At 42.8% G+C, this 17,348-nt stretch overlaps 1 protein-coding gene across 1 annotated transcript; it reads left to right on the forward strand.

Annotated features, from left to right (window-relative positions):
- The first annotated feature begins 14,125 nt into the window (after positions 1-14,125).
- pkdc (protein kinase-like domain containing) lies at positions 14,126-17,309 on the forward strand. The gene is made up of 2 exons (XM_087812826.1): positions 14,126-15,563; positions 16,427-17,309. The coding sequence occupies exons 1-2, from the start codon at positions 15,199-15,201 to the stop codon at positions 17,076-17,078; spliced, it is 1,017 nt and encodes a 338-aa protein (XP_087668952.1). The 5' UTR covers positions 14,126-15,198; the 3' UTR covers positions 17,079-17,309.
- Positions 17,310-17,348: the final 39 nt, after the last annotated feature.

Genomic DNA, 17,348 nt, shown 5'->3' on the forward strand with positions numbered 1-17,348 from the left:
CACACTTACATTGTAGTTCAGTCTCAAATCAAACTACTACACACTTACAGTGTAGTTCAGTCTCAAATCAAACTACTACACACTTACAGTGTAGTTCTGTCTCAAATCAAACAACTACACACTTACAGTGTAGTTCAGTCTCAAATCAAACTACTACTCACTTACAGTGTAGTTCAGTCTCAAATCAAACTACTACACACTTACAGTGTAGTTCAGTCTCAAATCAAACTACTACACACTTACAGTGTAGTTCAGTCTCAAATCAAACTACTACACACTTACAGTGTAGTTCAGTCTCAAATCAAACTACTACACACTTACAGTGTAGTTCAGTCTCAAATCAAACTACTACACACTTACAGTGTAGTTCAGTCTCAAATCAAACTACTACACACTTACAGTGTAGTTCAGTCTCAAATCAAACTACTACACACTTACAGTGTAGTTCAGTCTCAAATCAAACTACTACACACTTACAGTGTAGTTCAGTCTCAAATCAAACTACTACACACTTACAGTGTAGTTCAGTCTCAAATCAAACTACTACACACTTACAGTGTAGTTCAGTCTCAAATCAAACTACTACACACTTACAGTGTAGTTCAGTCTCAAATCAAACTACTACACACTTACAGTGTAGTTCAGTCTCAAATCAAACTACTACACACTTACAGTGTAGTTCAGTCTCAAATCAAACTACTACACACTTACAGTGTAGTTCAGTCTCAAATCAAACTACTACACACTTACAGTGTAGTTCAGTCTCAAATCAAACTACTACACACTTACAGTGTAGTTCAGTCTCAAATCAAACTACTACACACTTACAGTGTAGTTCTGTCTCAAATCAAACTACTACACACTTACAGTGTAGTTCAGTCTCAAATCAAACTACTACACACTTACAGTGTAGTTCAGTCTCAAATCAAACTACTACACACTTACAGTGTAGTTCAGTCTCAAATCAAACTACTACACACTTACAGTGTAGTTCAGTCTCAAATCAAACTACTACACACTTACAGTGTAGTTCAGTCTCAAATCAAACTACTACACACTTACAGTGTAGTTCAGTCTCAAATCAAACTACTACACACTTACAGTGTAGTTCAGTCTCAAATCAAACTACTACACACTTACAGTGTAGTTCAGTCTCAAATCAAACTACTACACACTTACAGTGTAGTTCAGTCTCAAATCAAACTACTACACACTTACAGTGTAGTTCAGTCTCAAATCAAACTACTACACACTTACAGTGTAGTTCAGTCTCAAATCAAACTACTACACACTTACAGTGTAGTTCAGTCTCAAATCAAACTACTACACACTTACAGTGTAGTTCAGTCTCAAATCAAACTACTACACACTTACAGTGTAGTTCAGTCTCAAATCAAACTACTACACACTTACAGTGTAGTTCAGTCTCAAATCAAACTACTACACACTTACAGTGTAGTTCAGTCTCAAATCAAACTACTACACACTTACAGTGTAGTTCAGTCTCAAATCAAACTACTACACACTTACAGTGTAGTTCAGTCTCAAATCAAACTACTACACACTTACAGTGTAGTTCAGTCTCAAATCAAACTACTACACACTTACAGTGTAGTTCAGTCTCAAATCAAACTACTACACACTTACAGTGTAGTTCAGTCTCAAATCAAACTACTACACACTTACAGTGTAGTTCAGTCTCAAATCAAACTACTACACACTTACAGTGTAGTTCAGTCTCAAATCAAACTACTACACACTTACAGTGTAGTTCAGTCTCAAATCAAACTACTACACACTTACAGTGTAGTTCAGTCTCAAATCAAACTACTACACACTTACAGTGTAGTTCAGTCTCAAATCAAACTACTACACACTTACAGTGTAGTTCTGTCTCAAATCAAACTACTACACACTTACAGTGTAGTTCAGTCTCAAATCAAACTACTACACACTTACAGTGTAGTTCAGTCTCAAATCAAACTACTACACACTTACAGTGTAGTTCAGTCTCAAATCAAACTACTACACACTTACAGTGTAGTTCAGTCTCAAATCAAACTACTACACACTTACAGTGTAGTTCAGTCTCAAATCAAACTACTACACACTTACAGTGTAGTTCTGTCTCAAATCAAACTACTACACACTTACAGTGTAGTTCTGTCTCAAATCAAACTACTACACACTTACAGTGTAGTTCAGTCTCAAATCAAACTACTACACACTTACAGTGTAGTTCAGTCTCAAATCAAACTACTACACACTTACAGTGTAGTTCTGTCTCAAATCAAACTACTACACACTTACAGTGTAGTTCAGTCTCAAATCAAACTACTACACACTTACAGTGTAGTTCAGTCTCAAATCAAACTACTACACACTTACAGTGTAGTTCTGTCTCAAATCAAACTACTACACACTTACAGTGTAGTTCTGTCTCAAATCAAACTACTACACACTTACAGTGTAGTTCAGTCTCAAATCAAACTACTACACACTTACAGTGTAGTTCAGTCTCAAATCAAACTACTACACACTTACAGTGTAGTTCTGTCTCAAATCAAACTACTACACACTTACAGTGTAGTTCAGTCTCAAATCAAACTACTACACACTTACAGTGTAGTTCAGTCTCAAATCAAACTACTACACACTTACAGTGTAGTTCAGTCTCAAATCAAACTACTACACACTTACAGTGTAGTTCAGTCTCAAATCAAACTACTACACACTTACAGTGTAGTTCTGTCTCAAATCAAACTACTACACACTTACAGTGTAGTTCAGTCTCAAATCAAACTACTACACACTTACAGTGTAGTTCAGTCTCAAATCAAACTACTACACACTTACAGTGTAGTTCTGTCTCAAATCAAACTACTACACACTTACAGTGTAGTTCAGTCTCAAATCAAACTACTACACACTTACAGTGTAGTTCAGTCTCAAATCAAACTACTACACACTTACAGTGTAGTTCTGTCTCAAATCAAACTACTACACACTTACAGTGTAGTTCAGTCTCAAATCAAACTACTACACACTTACAGTGTAGTTCAGTCTCAAATCAAACTACTACACACTTACAGTGTAGTTCTGTCTCAAATCAAACTACTACACACTTACAGTGTAGTTCAGTCTCAAATCAAACTACTACACACTTACATTGTAGTTCAGTCTCAAATCAAACTACTACACACTTACAGTGTAGTTCAGTCTCAAATCAAACTACTACACACTTACAGTGTAGTTCAGTCTCAAATCAAACTACTGCACACTTACAGTGTAGTTCAGTCTCAAATCAAACTACTACACACTTACAGTGTAGTTCTGTCTCAAATCAAACTACTACACACTTACAGTGAAGTTCAGTCTCAAATCAAACTACTACACACTTATAGTGTAGTTCAGTCTCAAATCAAACTACTACACACTTACAGTGTAGTTCTGTCTCAAATCAAACTACTACACACTTATAGTGTAGTTCAGTCTCAAATCAAACTACTACACACTTACATTGTAGTTCAGTCTCAAATCAAACTACTACACACTTACAGTGTAGTTCAGTCTCAAATCAAACTACTACACACTTACAGTGTAGTTCAGTCTCAAATCAAACTACTGCACACTTACAGTGTAGTTCAGTCTCAAATCAAACTACTACACACTTACAGTGTAGTTCAGTCTCAAATCAAACTACTACACACTTACAGTGTAGTTCAGTCTCAAATCAAACTACTACACACTTACAGTGTAGTTCAGTCTCAAATCAAACTACTACACACTTACATTGTAGTTCAGTCTCAATCAAACTACTACACACTTACAGTGTAGTTCAGTCTCAAATCAAACTACTACACACTTACAGTGTAGTTCAGTCTCAAATCAAACTACTACACACTTACAGTGTAGTTCAGTCTCAAATCAAACTACTACACACTTACAGTGTAGTTCTGTCTCAAATCAAACTACTACACACTTACAGTGTAGTTCAGTCTCAAATCAAACTACTACACACTTACATTGTAGTTCAGTCTCAAATCAAACTACTACACACTTACAGTGTAGTTCAGTCTCAAATCAAACTACTACACACTTACAGTGTAGTTCAGTCTCAAATCAAACTACTGCACACTTACAGTGTAGTTCAGTCTCAAATCAAACTACTACACACTTACAGTGTAGTTCTGTCTCAAATCAAACTACTACACACTTACAGTGTAGTTCAGTCTCAAATCAAACTACTACACACTTACAGTGTAGTTCAGTCTCAAATCAAACTACTACACACTTACAGTGTAGTTCTGTCTCAAATCAAACTACTACACACTTATAGTGTAGTTCAGTCTCAAATCAAACTACTACACACTTACATTGTAGTTCAGTCTCAAATCAAACTACTACACACTTACAGTGTAGTTCAGTCTCAAATCAAACTACTACACACTTACAGTGTAGTTCAGTCTCAAATCAAACTACTGCACACTTACAGTGTAGTTCAGTCTCAAATCAAACTACTACACACTTACAGTGTAGTTCAGTCTCAAATCAAACTACTACACACTTACAGTGTAGTTCAGTCTCAAATCAAACTACTACACACTTACAGTGTAGTTCAGTCTCAAATCAAACTACTACACACTTACAGTGTAGTTCTGTCTCAAATCAAACTACTACACACTTACAGTGTAGTTCAGTCTCAAATCAAACTACTACACACTTACATTGTAGTTCAGTCTCAAATCAAACTACTACACACTTACAGTGTAGTTCAGTCTCAAATCAAACTACTACACACTTACAGTGTAGTTCAGTCTCAAATCAAACTACTACACACTTACAGTGTAGTTCAGTCTCAAATCAAACTACTACACACTTACAGTGTAGTTCAGTCTCAAATCAAACTACTACACACTTACAGTGTAGTTCTGTCTCAAATCAAACTACTACACACTTACAGTGTAGTTCAGTCTCAAATCAAACTACTACACACTTACATTGTAGTTCAGTCTCAAATCAAACTACTACACACTTACAGTGTAGTTCAGTCTCAAATCAAACTACTACACACTTACAGTGTAGTTCTGTCTCAAATCAAACTACTACACACTTACAGTGTAGTTCTGTCTCAAATCAAACTACTACACACTTACAGTGTAGTTCAGTCTCAAATCAAACTACTACACACTTACAGTGTAGTTCAGTCTCAAATCAAACTACTACACACTTACAGTGTAGTTCTGTCTCAAATCAAACTACTACACACTTACAGTGTAGTTCTGTCTCAAATCAAACTACTACACACTTACAGTGTAGTTCAGTCTCAAATCAAACTACTACACACTTACATTGTAGTTCAGTCTCAAATCAAACTACTACACACTTACAGTGTAGTTCAGTCTCAAATCAAACTACTACACACTTACAGTGTAGTTCAGTCTCAAATCAAACTACTACACACTTACAGTGTAGTTCTGTCTCAAATCAAACTACTACACACTTACAGTGTAGTTCAGTCTCAAATCAAACTACTACACACTTACAGTGTAGTTCAGTCTCAAATCAAACTACTACACACTTACAGTGTAGTTCTGTCTCAAATCAAACTACTACACACTTACAGTGTAGTTCAGTCTCAAATCAAACTACTACACACTTACAGTGTAGTTCAGTCTCAAATCAAACTACTACACACTTACAGTGTAGTTCTGTCTCAAATCAAACTACTACACACTTACAGTGTAGTTCAGTCTCAAATCAAACTACTACACACTTACAGTGTAGTTCAGTCTCAAATCAAACTACTACACACTTACAGTGTAGTTCTGTCTCAAATCAAACTACTACACACTTACAGTGTAGTTCAGTCTCAAATCAAACTACTACACACTTACATTGTAGTTCAGTCTCAAATCAAACTACTACACACTTACAGTGTAGTTCAGTCTCAAATCAAACTACTACACACTTACAGTGTAGTTCAGTCTCAAATCAAACTACTGCACACTTACAGTGTAGTTCAGTCTCAAATCAAACTACTACACACTTACAGTGTAGTTCTGTCTCAAATCAAACTACTACACACTTACAGTGAAGTTCAGTCTCAAATCAAACTACTACACACTTATAGTGTAGTTCAGTCTCAAATCAAACTACTACACACTTACAGTGTAGTTCTGTCTCAAATCAAACTACTACACACTTATAGTGTAGTTCAGTCTCAAATCAAACTACTACACACTTACATTGTAGTTCAGTCTCAAATCAAACTACTACACACTTACAGTGTAGTTCAGTCTCAAATCAAACTACTACACACTTACAGTGTAGTTCAGTCTCAAATCAAACTACTGCACACTTACAGTGTAGTTCAGTCTCAAATCAAACTACTACACACTTACAGTGTAGTTCAGTCTCAAATCAAACTACTACACACTTACAGTGTAGTTCAGTCTCAAATCAAACTACTACACACTTACAGTGTAGTTCAGTCTCAAATCAAACTACTACACACTTACATTGTAGTTCAGTCTCAAATCAAACTACTACACACTTACAGTGTAGTTCAGTCTCAAATCAAACTACTACACACTTACAGTGTAGTTCAGTCTCAAATCAAACTACTACACACTTACAGTGTAGTTCAGTCTCAAATCAAACTACTACACACTTACAGTGTAGTTCTGTCTCAAATCAAACTACTACACACTTACAGTGTAGTTCAGTCTCAAATCAAACTACTACACACTTACATTGTAGTTCAGTCTCAAATCAAACTACTACACACTTACAGTGTAGTTCAGTCTCAAATCAAACTACTACACACTTACAGTGTAGTTCAGTCTCAAATCAAACTACTGCACACTTACAGTGTAGTTCAGTCTCAAATCAAACTACTACACACTTACAGTGTAGTTCTGTCTCAAATCAAACTACTACACACTTACAGTGTAGTTCAGTCTCAAATCAAACTACTACACACTTACAGTGTAGTTCAGTCTCAAATCAAACTACTACACACTTACAGTGTAGTTCTGTCTCAAATCAAACTACTACACACTTATAGTGTAGTTCAGTCTCAAATCAAACTACTACACACTTACATTGTAGTTCAGTCTCAAATCAAACTACTACACACTTACAGTGTAGTTCAGTCTCAAATCAAACTACTACACACTTACAGTGTAGTTCAGTCTCAAATCAAACTACTGCACACTTACAGTGTAGTTCAGTCTCAAATCAAACTACTACACACTTACAGTGTAGTTCAGTCTCAAATCAAACTACTACACACTTACAGTGTAGTTCAGTCTCAAATCAAACTACTACACACTTACAGTGTAGTTCAGTCTCAAATCAAACTACTACACACTTACAGTGTAGTTCTGTCTCAAATCAAACTACTACACACTTACAGTGTAGTTCAGTCTCAAATCAAACTACTACACACTTACATTGTAGTTCAGTCTCAAATCAAACTACTACACACTTACAGTGTAGTTCAGTCTCAAATCAAACTACTACACACTTACAGTGTAGTTCAGTCTCAAATCAAACTACTGCACACTTACAGTGTAGTTCAGTCTCAAATCAAACTACTACACACTTACAGTGTAGTTCAGTCTCAAATCAAACTACTACACACTTACAGTGTAGTTCAGTCTCAAATCAAACTACTACACACTTACAGTGTAGTTCAGTCTCAAATCAAACTACTACACACTTACAGTGTAGTTCAGTCTCAAATCAAACTACTGCACACTTACAGTGTAGTTCAGTCTCAAATCAAACTACTGCACACTTACAGTGTAGTTCAGTCTCAAATCAAACTACTACACACTTACATTGTAGTTCAGTCTCAAATCAAACTACTACACACTTACAGTGTAGTTCAGTCTCAAATCAAACTACTACACACTTACAGTGTAGTTCTGTCTCAAATCAAACTACTACACACTTACAGCGTAGTTCTGTCTCAAATCAAACTACTACACACTTACAGTGTAGTTCAGTCTCAAATCAAACTACTACACACTTACAGTGTAGTTCTGTCTCAAATCAAACTACTACACACTTACAGTGTAGTTCAGTCTCAAATCAAACTACTACACACTTACAGTGTAGTTCAGTCTCAAATCAAACATTCTGTAATACTTGGCGTGGGGGGAAAGGAGGTTTGGGGCACAGGTGCGGACCCAGGGGTCTCTTAAAGTTATCCCTGGAGGGATAACCACAAAATCGCACAAGCGACTACAGGGGAGGGGAGAAAACCAAAAAGCACAAGGCTACCTTTTAATAACCAAAACTAAAGTGAGAACCAAACCACTGCTGCCAAGCAGCTGAACGAAAGACAAGAAACATGAACAAATATCTTTTCTAGCTCAGAGGGCACTCAGAGTGAACCTCTCACCATCGCATAGAGCAAACAATGAGCAGCACAGAGCACTGGGGTCTCAGAGCAGATATAGCCTCGTCACACCTGGGCTCAATCAGCCAATCAGTGCACACACCTGATTGCAGAGAGTGAATCAGTCACCATTCTCACAGAGGCGAAACACTCCGTTTCCTCACAGGATCCCCCCTCTAAGGAACGGCACCTGACGTTCCCACAGGACCCCCAGGCTGGAGGCGGCGAAAGTCCCGGATCAGAGTTGGGTCCAAAATGTCCCTAGCTGGGACCCAGGCACGCTCCTCAGGCCCATATCCCTCCCAGTCCACCAGGTACTGAATCCCACGTCCCACACGACGACTGTTCAATATCCGTCGAACCGTGTACGCTGGTTGACCCCCAACCAGCCTGGGTGGAGGCGGAGGCCTCTCTGGAGGTGCCAGTGGACTGGAGCGGACCGGCTTAAGGCGGGAAACATGAAACGAGGGGTGGATTCTCATTGACCGGGGAAGCAGAAGGCGGAAAGTGACAGGGTTGATCCTTCGAATGATCTTGAAGGGACCAACGAAACGTGGCGCCAATTTGCGAGACTCAACCCGCAGTGGGAGATCCCTTGTGGAGAGCCACACCCTTTGACCAACCCGATAGTTTGGGGCTGGGCGGCGATGCTGGTCAGCATAATGCTTCTGCCGTGCCACAGCCTGTTGAAGAGAAGCACGAACACGCCTCCAGGTAGCACGACACCGCTGGACAAACTGAGCCGCCGAAGGCACCCCTACCTCCCTCTCCTGTTCTGGGAACAACGGTGGCTGATATCCATACTGACACTCAAAAGGAGAGAGACCAGTGGATGCATTCTTTAAAGTGTTATAAGAATACTAAGCCCACACCAGTTGTTCGCTCCACGTGGTAGGATTGGAGGACACCAGGCAACGAAGTGTTCTCTCGAGTGTCTGATTGGTGCGCTCGGTCTGACCGTTGGTCTCGGGGTGAAACCCTGACGAGAGACTAGCCGAAGCACCCACAAGGGAACAAAATGCCTTCCAGAAACGGGAAGCAAACTGGGGACCTCGGTCAGACACAATGTCTTGGGGGAGGCCGTGGTAGCAAAAGACATGCTTGACTACAAGTCGGGCGGTCTCAAGGGCAGAAGGAAGCTTAGGGAGCGGGATGAAAAGGGCTGCCTTTGAGAACCGATCTACTACGACCATAATGACAGTGAACCCTTTCGATGAGGGTAGTCCTGTAATAAAATCCAGGGCCACATGAGACCAAGGGCGTTTCGGGATAGGTAAGGACTGGAGCAGACCGGCAGGCGGCTGTTGTGACGTCTTGTTTTGGGCACATATGGTGCAAGCCGCCACAAACTCGCTCACATCTCTCGCCATCCCGGGCACCAGAATCTCTGTTTGAGAAAACCCATAGTGCGATGAACACCTGGGTGATTGGTGAGGCGTGAAGAGTGACCCCACTGAAGAACTTGTGGTCACACTCCTGCTGGAACATACCGACAACCTGGGGGCCCCCCTCCTGGGTCGGGCTCCTGCTGTTGAGCCCCCTGAACCACTGTGTCAATCTCCCAGGTGATTGGGGCAAGGATGCGAGTGAGGGGCACAATAGGCTCTGGAGAACTGTCACGAGCTGAACACTCATATCGTCGAGATAGGGCATCCGGCTTCAGATTCTTCGAACCTGGACGGTATGAAAGATTGAAATCAAACCTGTTGAAAAACAGGGCCCAGCGAGCTTGGCGAGGATTTAAGCGCTTGGCCTGCTGGATATATGCCAGATTCTTATGGTCTGTCCAGACCTGAAACGGATGCTCGGAACCTTCAAGCCAATGGCGCCACTCCTCCAGGGCCAACTTCACGGCCAGCAGCTCCTTGTTACCCACATCGTAATTTCTCTCAGCTGGTAGAAGACGCCGAGGGAAAAATGCGCAAGGGTGGAGCTTTTTGTCCTTAGGAGAGCTTTGGGACAAAACCGCCCCCACTCCCACATCTGAGGCATCCACCTCAACAACAAATGGTATGGAGGGGTCTGGGTGAATTAGGACCGGTGCGGTGGTAAACTTTCTCTTAAGTTCCGTAAATGCCTTCTCAGCCCCTGGGGACCAATGAAATCGTGAAGGCAGGCCCTTTACTAGTGCTGAAATAGGAGCAGCAATCGAGCTAAAGCCCCTAATGAAGCGTCGATAAAAATTAGCGAACCCCAAAAAGCGCTGAACTTGTCTGACAGAGTCAGGTTGAGGCCAATCTTGCACCGCTTTGACCTTGCTTGGGTCCATTCTGACACTGCCCTGCTCCACAATGTACCCCAGAAACTTGACTGTGGGGGCATGGAAGACACATTTCTCCGCCTTGACAAAGAGTTGGTGCTCCAACAACCTCTGGAGAACCCTCTTAACATGAGACACATGCTCCAGATAGGACTTTGAAAAAATCAAAATGTCATCCAAATACACATAGACAAAATGTTCAAGCATCTCCCTGAGGACATCATTGACCAACGCCTGGAAAAATGCTGGAGCATTCGAAAGTCCAAAGGGCATGACCAGATATTCATAGTGCCGTTTTCCACTCATCTCCCTCTCGTATGCGCACCAGATTATAGGCATTCCTAAGGTCCAACTTGGTAAAAAACGATGCACCCTGAAGTTGTTCAAATGCTGTGGACATGAGAGGGAGTGGGTAGCGATTTTTTATGGTGATGCTATTTGAGCCCCTGTAATCAATGCAGGGTCTAAGCCCCCCATCTTTCTTCCCCACAAAGAAAAACCCGGCTCCAGCTGGAGATATAGAGGGGCGAATGAAACCTGCAGCTAAAGCCTCATCAATATAGCCCGCCATAGCTGATGTTTCAGGTTGTGATAACAAATACAGGCAGCCCCTGGGGGGCGTAGTGCCTGGGAGGAGATCGATGGAACAATCATACGGCCTATGAGGAGGAAGGGTGGAAGCCTTCCGTTTATTGAAGACCTCACTAAGTTCAACATACTCTGCTGGAACCCCACTGGGAAGATTAGACAGAGAAGACGAAGAGTCGGAAGAAGTCACGGGCTCAAGAGCCCCAAGAGTCAGGGGAACACTGGGGGTAGCAGGAGGAGGCCCCAGGCCCAAAGATTGGAGTCGCACCAAGTCGGAGTCCCTCATGTGAGAATCACAGTCTGGGCACCAGCTCAGCACCTGCTCCGCCCTCCAACTGATGTGGGGGTTGTGTTCCTTGAGCCATGGGTGTCCCAGAATGAGGGGTAACTGAGGTGTATCAATAAGAAAAAACGTAATCATTTCCGTGTGATTGCCAATGCGAATGCAAATCGGGCAGGTGACCTTCTCAACCCTACCCCTACCCAACGGTCGCCCATCCACTGCGGTGATTGCAAGTGGACAAGGAAGATCCAAAATTGGTAGATTGAGATTACGGGCCAGGGTTGAGTCCATAAAACTACCTGCTGCTCCTGAGTCAACAAATGCCGAAAAAGTGCGCCAGTCTCCATCCCAAAATAACTCAAAGGGCAAGTAAGTGTGATTATACCCACAAGGGGAAATATTAAGACTCGGCGAGACCTCCCCACGGTCTTCAGAGTCTACTCGTTTTCCCTGCATACCGGGTTTTTGCATTGAGGGGCACTGGCGAATGAAGTGACCTCCCCCGCCACAGTATAGACAAGCTCCACTGCTCATACGTCTCTGTCTCTCCGCAGAGGTAAGCCGTGTGCGTCCTATCTGCATGGGTTCATGATCATCACTGCTAAGGGGCCCCTTAGGCAAGTTAGTTGTTTCACAAGAGATGCTGGACTCCTCAGACATTGGGCGGGGGTACCCCTGTTTTCTCTCCCTGTTGCGCTCACGAATTCTGTTGTCAATTCTAATGGCCAATGAGATTAAATCCTCAAGTGAATCCGGAACCTCACGGGAAGCTAGCTCATCCTTAACCCTCTCAGATAAGGCATTACCAAAAGTAGTCACTAGAGCCTACCTGTTCCAACCTGACTCCGTAGCTAAAGTTCGGAATGGAATTGAAAATTCTGCAACGCTTGAAGAGCCCTGACGTAACCTAAGGAGGCGTTTGGCAGCTTCGTGGCCACTTACATCATGGTCGAACACCTGCCTCATCTCTGCCATGAAGAGAGCAGAGTCATCGCAGACCGGTGTCTGTTTATCCCACAAGGCTGTAGCCCATGCAAGGGCCTTGTCTGAAAGAAGGGATATTATATATGCGACCCGGGCTCGGTCTGTGCTAAACATAGAGGGTCATAACTCAAACACTAAACTGCATTGGGTTATAAATCCCTTACACCTCCCTGGATGCCCGTCATAGCGGGCTGGGGTTGCCAGCTTGGTCTCCTGGACTTCAATGGGTCATGGGGTGGAACTGGAGGTGCTTGGGCGAGGGTTGGCCCTAGTGGCTGTAAACGGGCCAGTATCTCCCGCAGCATGCAGTCCTGCGAGCCCTGTTGCTCCACAATGGCGCGTAGCGTTTTATCTTGTGAACCCAATAGGGCTCCTTGAGCCGAAATTGTCTGTCTTTGGACCTCTAAACTATCCCCAGCAGGGGAGGGGAGAAAACCAAAAAGCACAAGGCTACCTTTTAATAACCAAAACTAAAGTGAGAACCAAACCACTGCTGCCAAGCAGCTGAACGAAAGACAAGAAACATGAACAAATATCTTTTCTAGCTCAGAGGGCACTCAGAGTGAACCTCTCACCATCGCATAGAGCAAACAATGAGCAGCACAGAGCACTGGGGTCTCAGGGCAGATATAGCCTCGTCACACCTGGGCTCAATCAGCCAATCAGTGCACACACCTGATTGCAGAGAGTGAATCAGTCACCATTCTCACAGAAGCGAAACACTCCGTTTCCTCACACAAACACAGATGTTTCTTGAAGGAGTCAGTAGATCATCAAACACAGATGTTTCTTGAAGGAGTCAGTAGATCATCAAACACAGATGTTTCTTGAAGGAGTCAGTAGATCATCAAACACAGATGTTTCTTGAAGGAGTCAGTAGATCATCAAACACAGATGTTTCTTGAAGGAGTCAGTAGATCATCAAACACACATGTTTCTTGAAGGAGTCAGTAGATCATCAAACACAGATGTTTCTTAAAGGAGTCAGTAGATCATCAAACACAGATGTTTCTTAAAGGAGTCAGTAGATCATCAAACACACATGTTTCTTGAAGGAGTCAGTAGATCATCAAACACACATGTTTCTTGAAGGAGTCAGTAGATCATCAAACACAGATGTTTCTTGAAGGAGTCAGTAGATCATCAAACACACATGTTTCTTGAAGGAGTCAGTAGATCATCAAACACAGATGTTTCTTGAAGGAGTCAGTAGATCATCAAACACAGATGTTTCTTGAAGGAGTCAGTAGATCATCAAACACACATGTTTCTTGAAGGAGTCAGTAGATCATCAAACACACATGTTTCTTGAAGGAGTCAGTAGATCATCAAACACAGATGTTTCTTGAAGGAGTCAGTAGATCATCAAACACACATGTTTCTTAAAGGAGTCAGTAGATCATCAAACACACATGTTTCTTGAAGGAGTCAGTAGATCATCAAACACAGATGTTTCTTGAAGGAGTCAGTAGATCATCAAACACAGATGTTTCTTGAAGGAGTCAGTAGATCATCAAACACAGATGTTTCTTGAAGGAGTCAGTAGATCATCAAACACAGATGTTTCTTGAAGGAGTCAGTAGATCATCAAACACATGTTTCTTGAAGGAGTCAGTAGATCATCAAACACACATGTTTCTTGAAGGAGTCAGTAGATCATCATTTTTCTCTTTTTAAGGATTGTTTTTAATTTAATTTAATTAAAATGTCGTCATTAATGACTGAATTTAATGAAAATTTATTCAAAAAATCGACAGTCAAATCTCCATATTTACCAGGATAGTAGTAAGATAAGATAAGGTAAGGTAAGGTAAGATAAGGTAAAACTTCTTCTTCGAGCCACAGTTCAAATCGTTGACCTCTGGATTCACTTGTTTCCAGTCGACGACCTCTTGGTTCTTCTTCTATAAAGTCAAGGTCATCATGAATCATAATCCAGTGGAATTTTCCACTAACTTCTAAGGTTGTTGTTGTTTTTATTTAATTTATAATCATCATTCATTTCAAATTTCTTCACTAAAATCTCTCCAATGTTTCAGAATAAAAGTCTTTATTTTCACAAACTGTAAGAGTTTCATTCTGTGATATTTAAAATAAACGTGTAGTTTTTGACAGATTTTAATGATATAACTTTTGAATTTACCTCATAAAAGATAGATTTCCTCTTTAGCGCTATTAACACAATTTAAATGAGTTAATTCGTATTGTTGGTTAAAGTAAATAAATGGAAACATAATAAATATAAATAAATCGTATAATCATTTAGTGCAAAGATAAATATATAATAAAATAGAACAGGATATTATCAGGTTGAATAAATACAACATAAAACATTAAGTTGTCTGAAGTTATCTGGCAGCGTTCAGCCTCTTTACCGTAAGCCTGGCAATAGACGCGCAAGATTTCTTCAGTGCGGGCTCACGTGATGTTTGACGTGACGTCACTGGTTTGTTTACACTATATGTCAGAAGTTACTGAACATTTAAGTTGAATAGAAGAAAGATTGAAATGAAACAAATCTAAAACACAAAAGCGACTCTTTTCTTTCGCTTGGACACGAATATCTTAACGTTAAAAACTTAAAACTTGATAAATAATACAATAATAAAGGCTTGAGACGCAGACCGGACATGACGTCACGAAGCGACGGAAGTGACTGTGGCAGGTGCTGAGATGCGGAAGGAGGACCAGGACGCGATCCTGCAGGCGTGCGGCGCGTGCACGCTGCGTGTGGGCGCGAGGATCCAGACTCTGTGGCGCGGGTACGGCGAGATCGTGCGCGTGCACCTTGAAGGCAGCGAGCGCGCAAGCGTGGTCGTCAAACACGTCAAATTCCCGCCACAGCGGGGACACGTGACCGAGCGGTCTCACGCGCGCAAGGTCCGGTCCTATGAGGTGGAGATGAACTGGTACCAGAACCAGCGGTACCGAACCGACGCGGACTGTCGCAGCCCCGCCTGCCTCGCCGCCTGTTGCCATGACGACGAGATGTTGCTGGTTCTGGAGGATCTGGACTCGACCGGATATGAGCAGCGCAGGTGAGCACGTGACCCTGGTGCGCGCGCACGTGATGAGTTATATCAAGTCACGTGTGTGAACTTCATATTGACGTCAGAGACACAGCAACAGGCGCTGGTATCAGGAGTGATTGACAGGTGTCAAGAGTGATTGACTGGTGTCAAGAGTGATTGACAGGTGTCTGGTGTCAGGAGTGATTGACTGGTGTCAAGAGTGATTGACAGGTGTCTGGTGTCAGGAGTGATTGACTGGTGTCAAGAGTGATTGACAGGTGTCTGGTGTCAGGAGTGATTGACTGGTGTCAGGAGTGATTGACAGGTGTCTGGTGTCAGGAGTGATTGACTGGTGTCAGGAGTGATTGACAGGTGTCTGGTGTCAGGAGTGATTGACAGGTGTCTGGTGTCAGGAGTGATTGACTGGTGTCAGGAGTGATTGACAGGTGTCTGGTGTCAGGAGTGATTGACAGGTGTCTGGTGTCAAGAGTGATTGACAGGTGTCTGGTGTCAGGAGTGATTGACTGGTGTCAGGAGTGATTGACAGGTGTCTGGTGTCAGGAGTGATTGACTGGTGTCAGGAGTGATTGACAGGTGTCTGGTGTCAGGAGTGATTGACAGGTGTCTGGTGTCAAGAGTGATTGACAGGTGTCTGGTGTCAGGAGTGATTGACTGGTGTCAGGAGTGATTGACAGGTGTCTGGTGTCAGGAGTGATTGACTGGTGTCAGGAGTGATTGACAGGTGTCTGGTGTCAGGAGTGATTGACAGGTTTCTGGTGTCAGGAGTGATTGACAGGTGTCTGGTGTCAGGAGTGATTGACAGGTGTCTGGTGTCAGGAGTGATTGACAGGTGTCTGGTGTCAGGAGTGATTGACAGGTGTCTGGTGCAGGACGGCGGTGTCGGACGGCGAGGTCCGGGCGTGTCTTCGTTGGCTCGCTCGCTTCCACGCTCTGTTCCTGGACGTGGTTCCGGTCGGGCTCTGGCCCGTGGGCACCTACTGGCACCTGGACACGCGACCCGACGAGCTGGCGGCGCTGCAGGACCCGGAGCTGAAGGCGGCGGCGCCGGTTCTGGACCGGCGGCTCAGCTCGTGTCGCTTCATGACCATCGTCCACGGAGACGCCAAGTTGGCGAACTTCTGCTTCTCCGGCGACGGCCAGCAGGTGGCGGCGCTGGACTTCCAGTACGTGGGCGGCGGCTGCGGCATGAAGGACGTGGTCTACCTGCTGGGCAGCTGCCTGGACGAGCGCCAGTGTGACCAGAAGGTTCCTGGTCTGCTGGACTTCTACTTCTCCGAGCTGGTCCAGGCGGTAAAACCTGGAGTGGACCGCGCCGGCCTGGAGCTGGAGTGGAGGAAGATGTTCAAACTGGCCTGGATTGACTTCCTGCGCTTCCTGCTGGGCTGGAGCCCGGGTCACTGCGGGGTCACTGGAGGGTCACTGCGGGGTCACTGCAGGGTCAACAGGTACAGCAGACGCTTGTGCAGAGAAGTTCTGGACGAGCTGAGCCGCAGGAACTCACCTCATGACCTTTCAAAATAAGAGTCTAAAGCAGTGATTTTGAAATAAACCAGGAACAGGATCGTCTAACATCTCAAGGTCACACCTGATGCTGTCAATATGATGACCTTGAAATGATTGATTAGTTATTTCTTCTATTTTCATCATCGACTGTTTAAAAAAAGTATATTTTCTGCCAAAGTCTCCGATCATTAAATAAATGTTTAAAGATTTGAATATAGAATTTAAAATAAATGAATAATTCAAAGTTGATATTTCAGTGATGATGTGTGTGCGGGTGTGTGCGGGTGT

The sequence above is a fragment of the Callionymus lyra genome, chromosome 17, assembly GCF_982586985.1.
Source record: "Callionymus lyra chromosome 17, fCalLyr1.hap1.1, whole genome shotgun sequence".
Lineage (NCBI taxonomy): Eukaryota > Metazoa > Chordata > Actinopteri > Syngnathiformes > Callionymidae > Callionymus > Callionymus lyra.

What these genes read in the sequence shown, in the direction of transcription:
- pkdc (XM_087812826.1), top strand. Translation starts at nt 15,199, where the DNA reads ATGCGGAAGGAGGACCAGGACGCGATCCTGCAGGCGTGCGGCGCGTGC. An exon ending in ACCGGATATGAGCAGCGCAG is followed by an intron (nt 15,564 to 16,426) that starts GTGAGCACGTGA and finishes TGTCTGGTGCAG; the next exon opens with GACGGCGGTGTCGGACGGCG.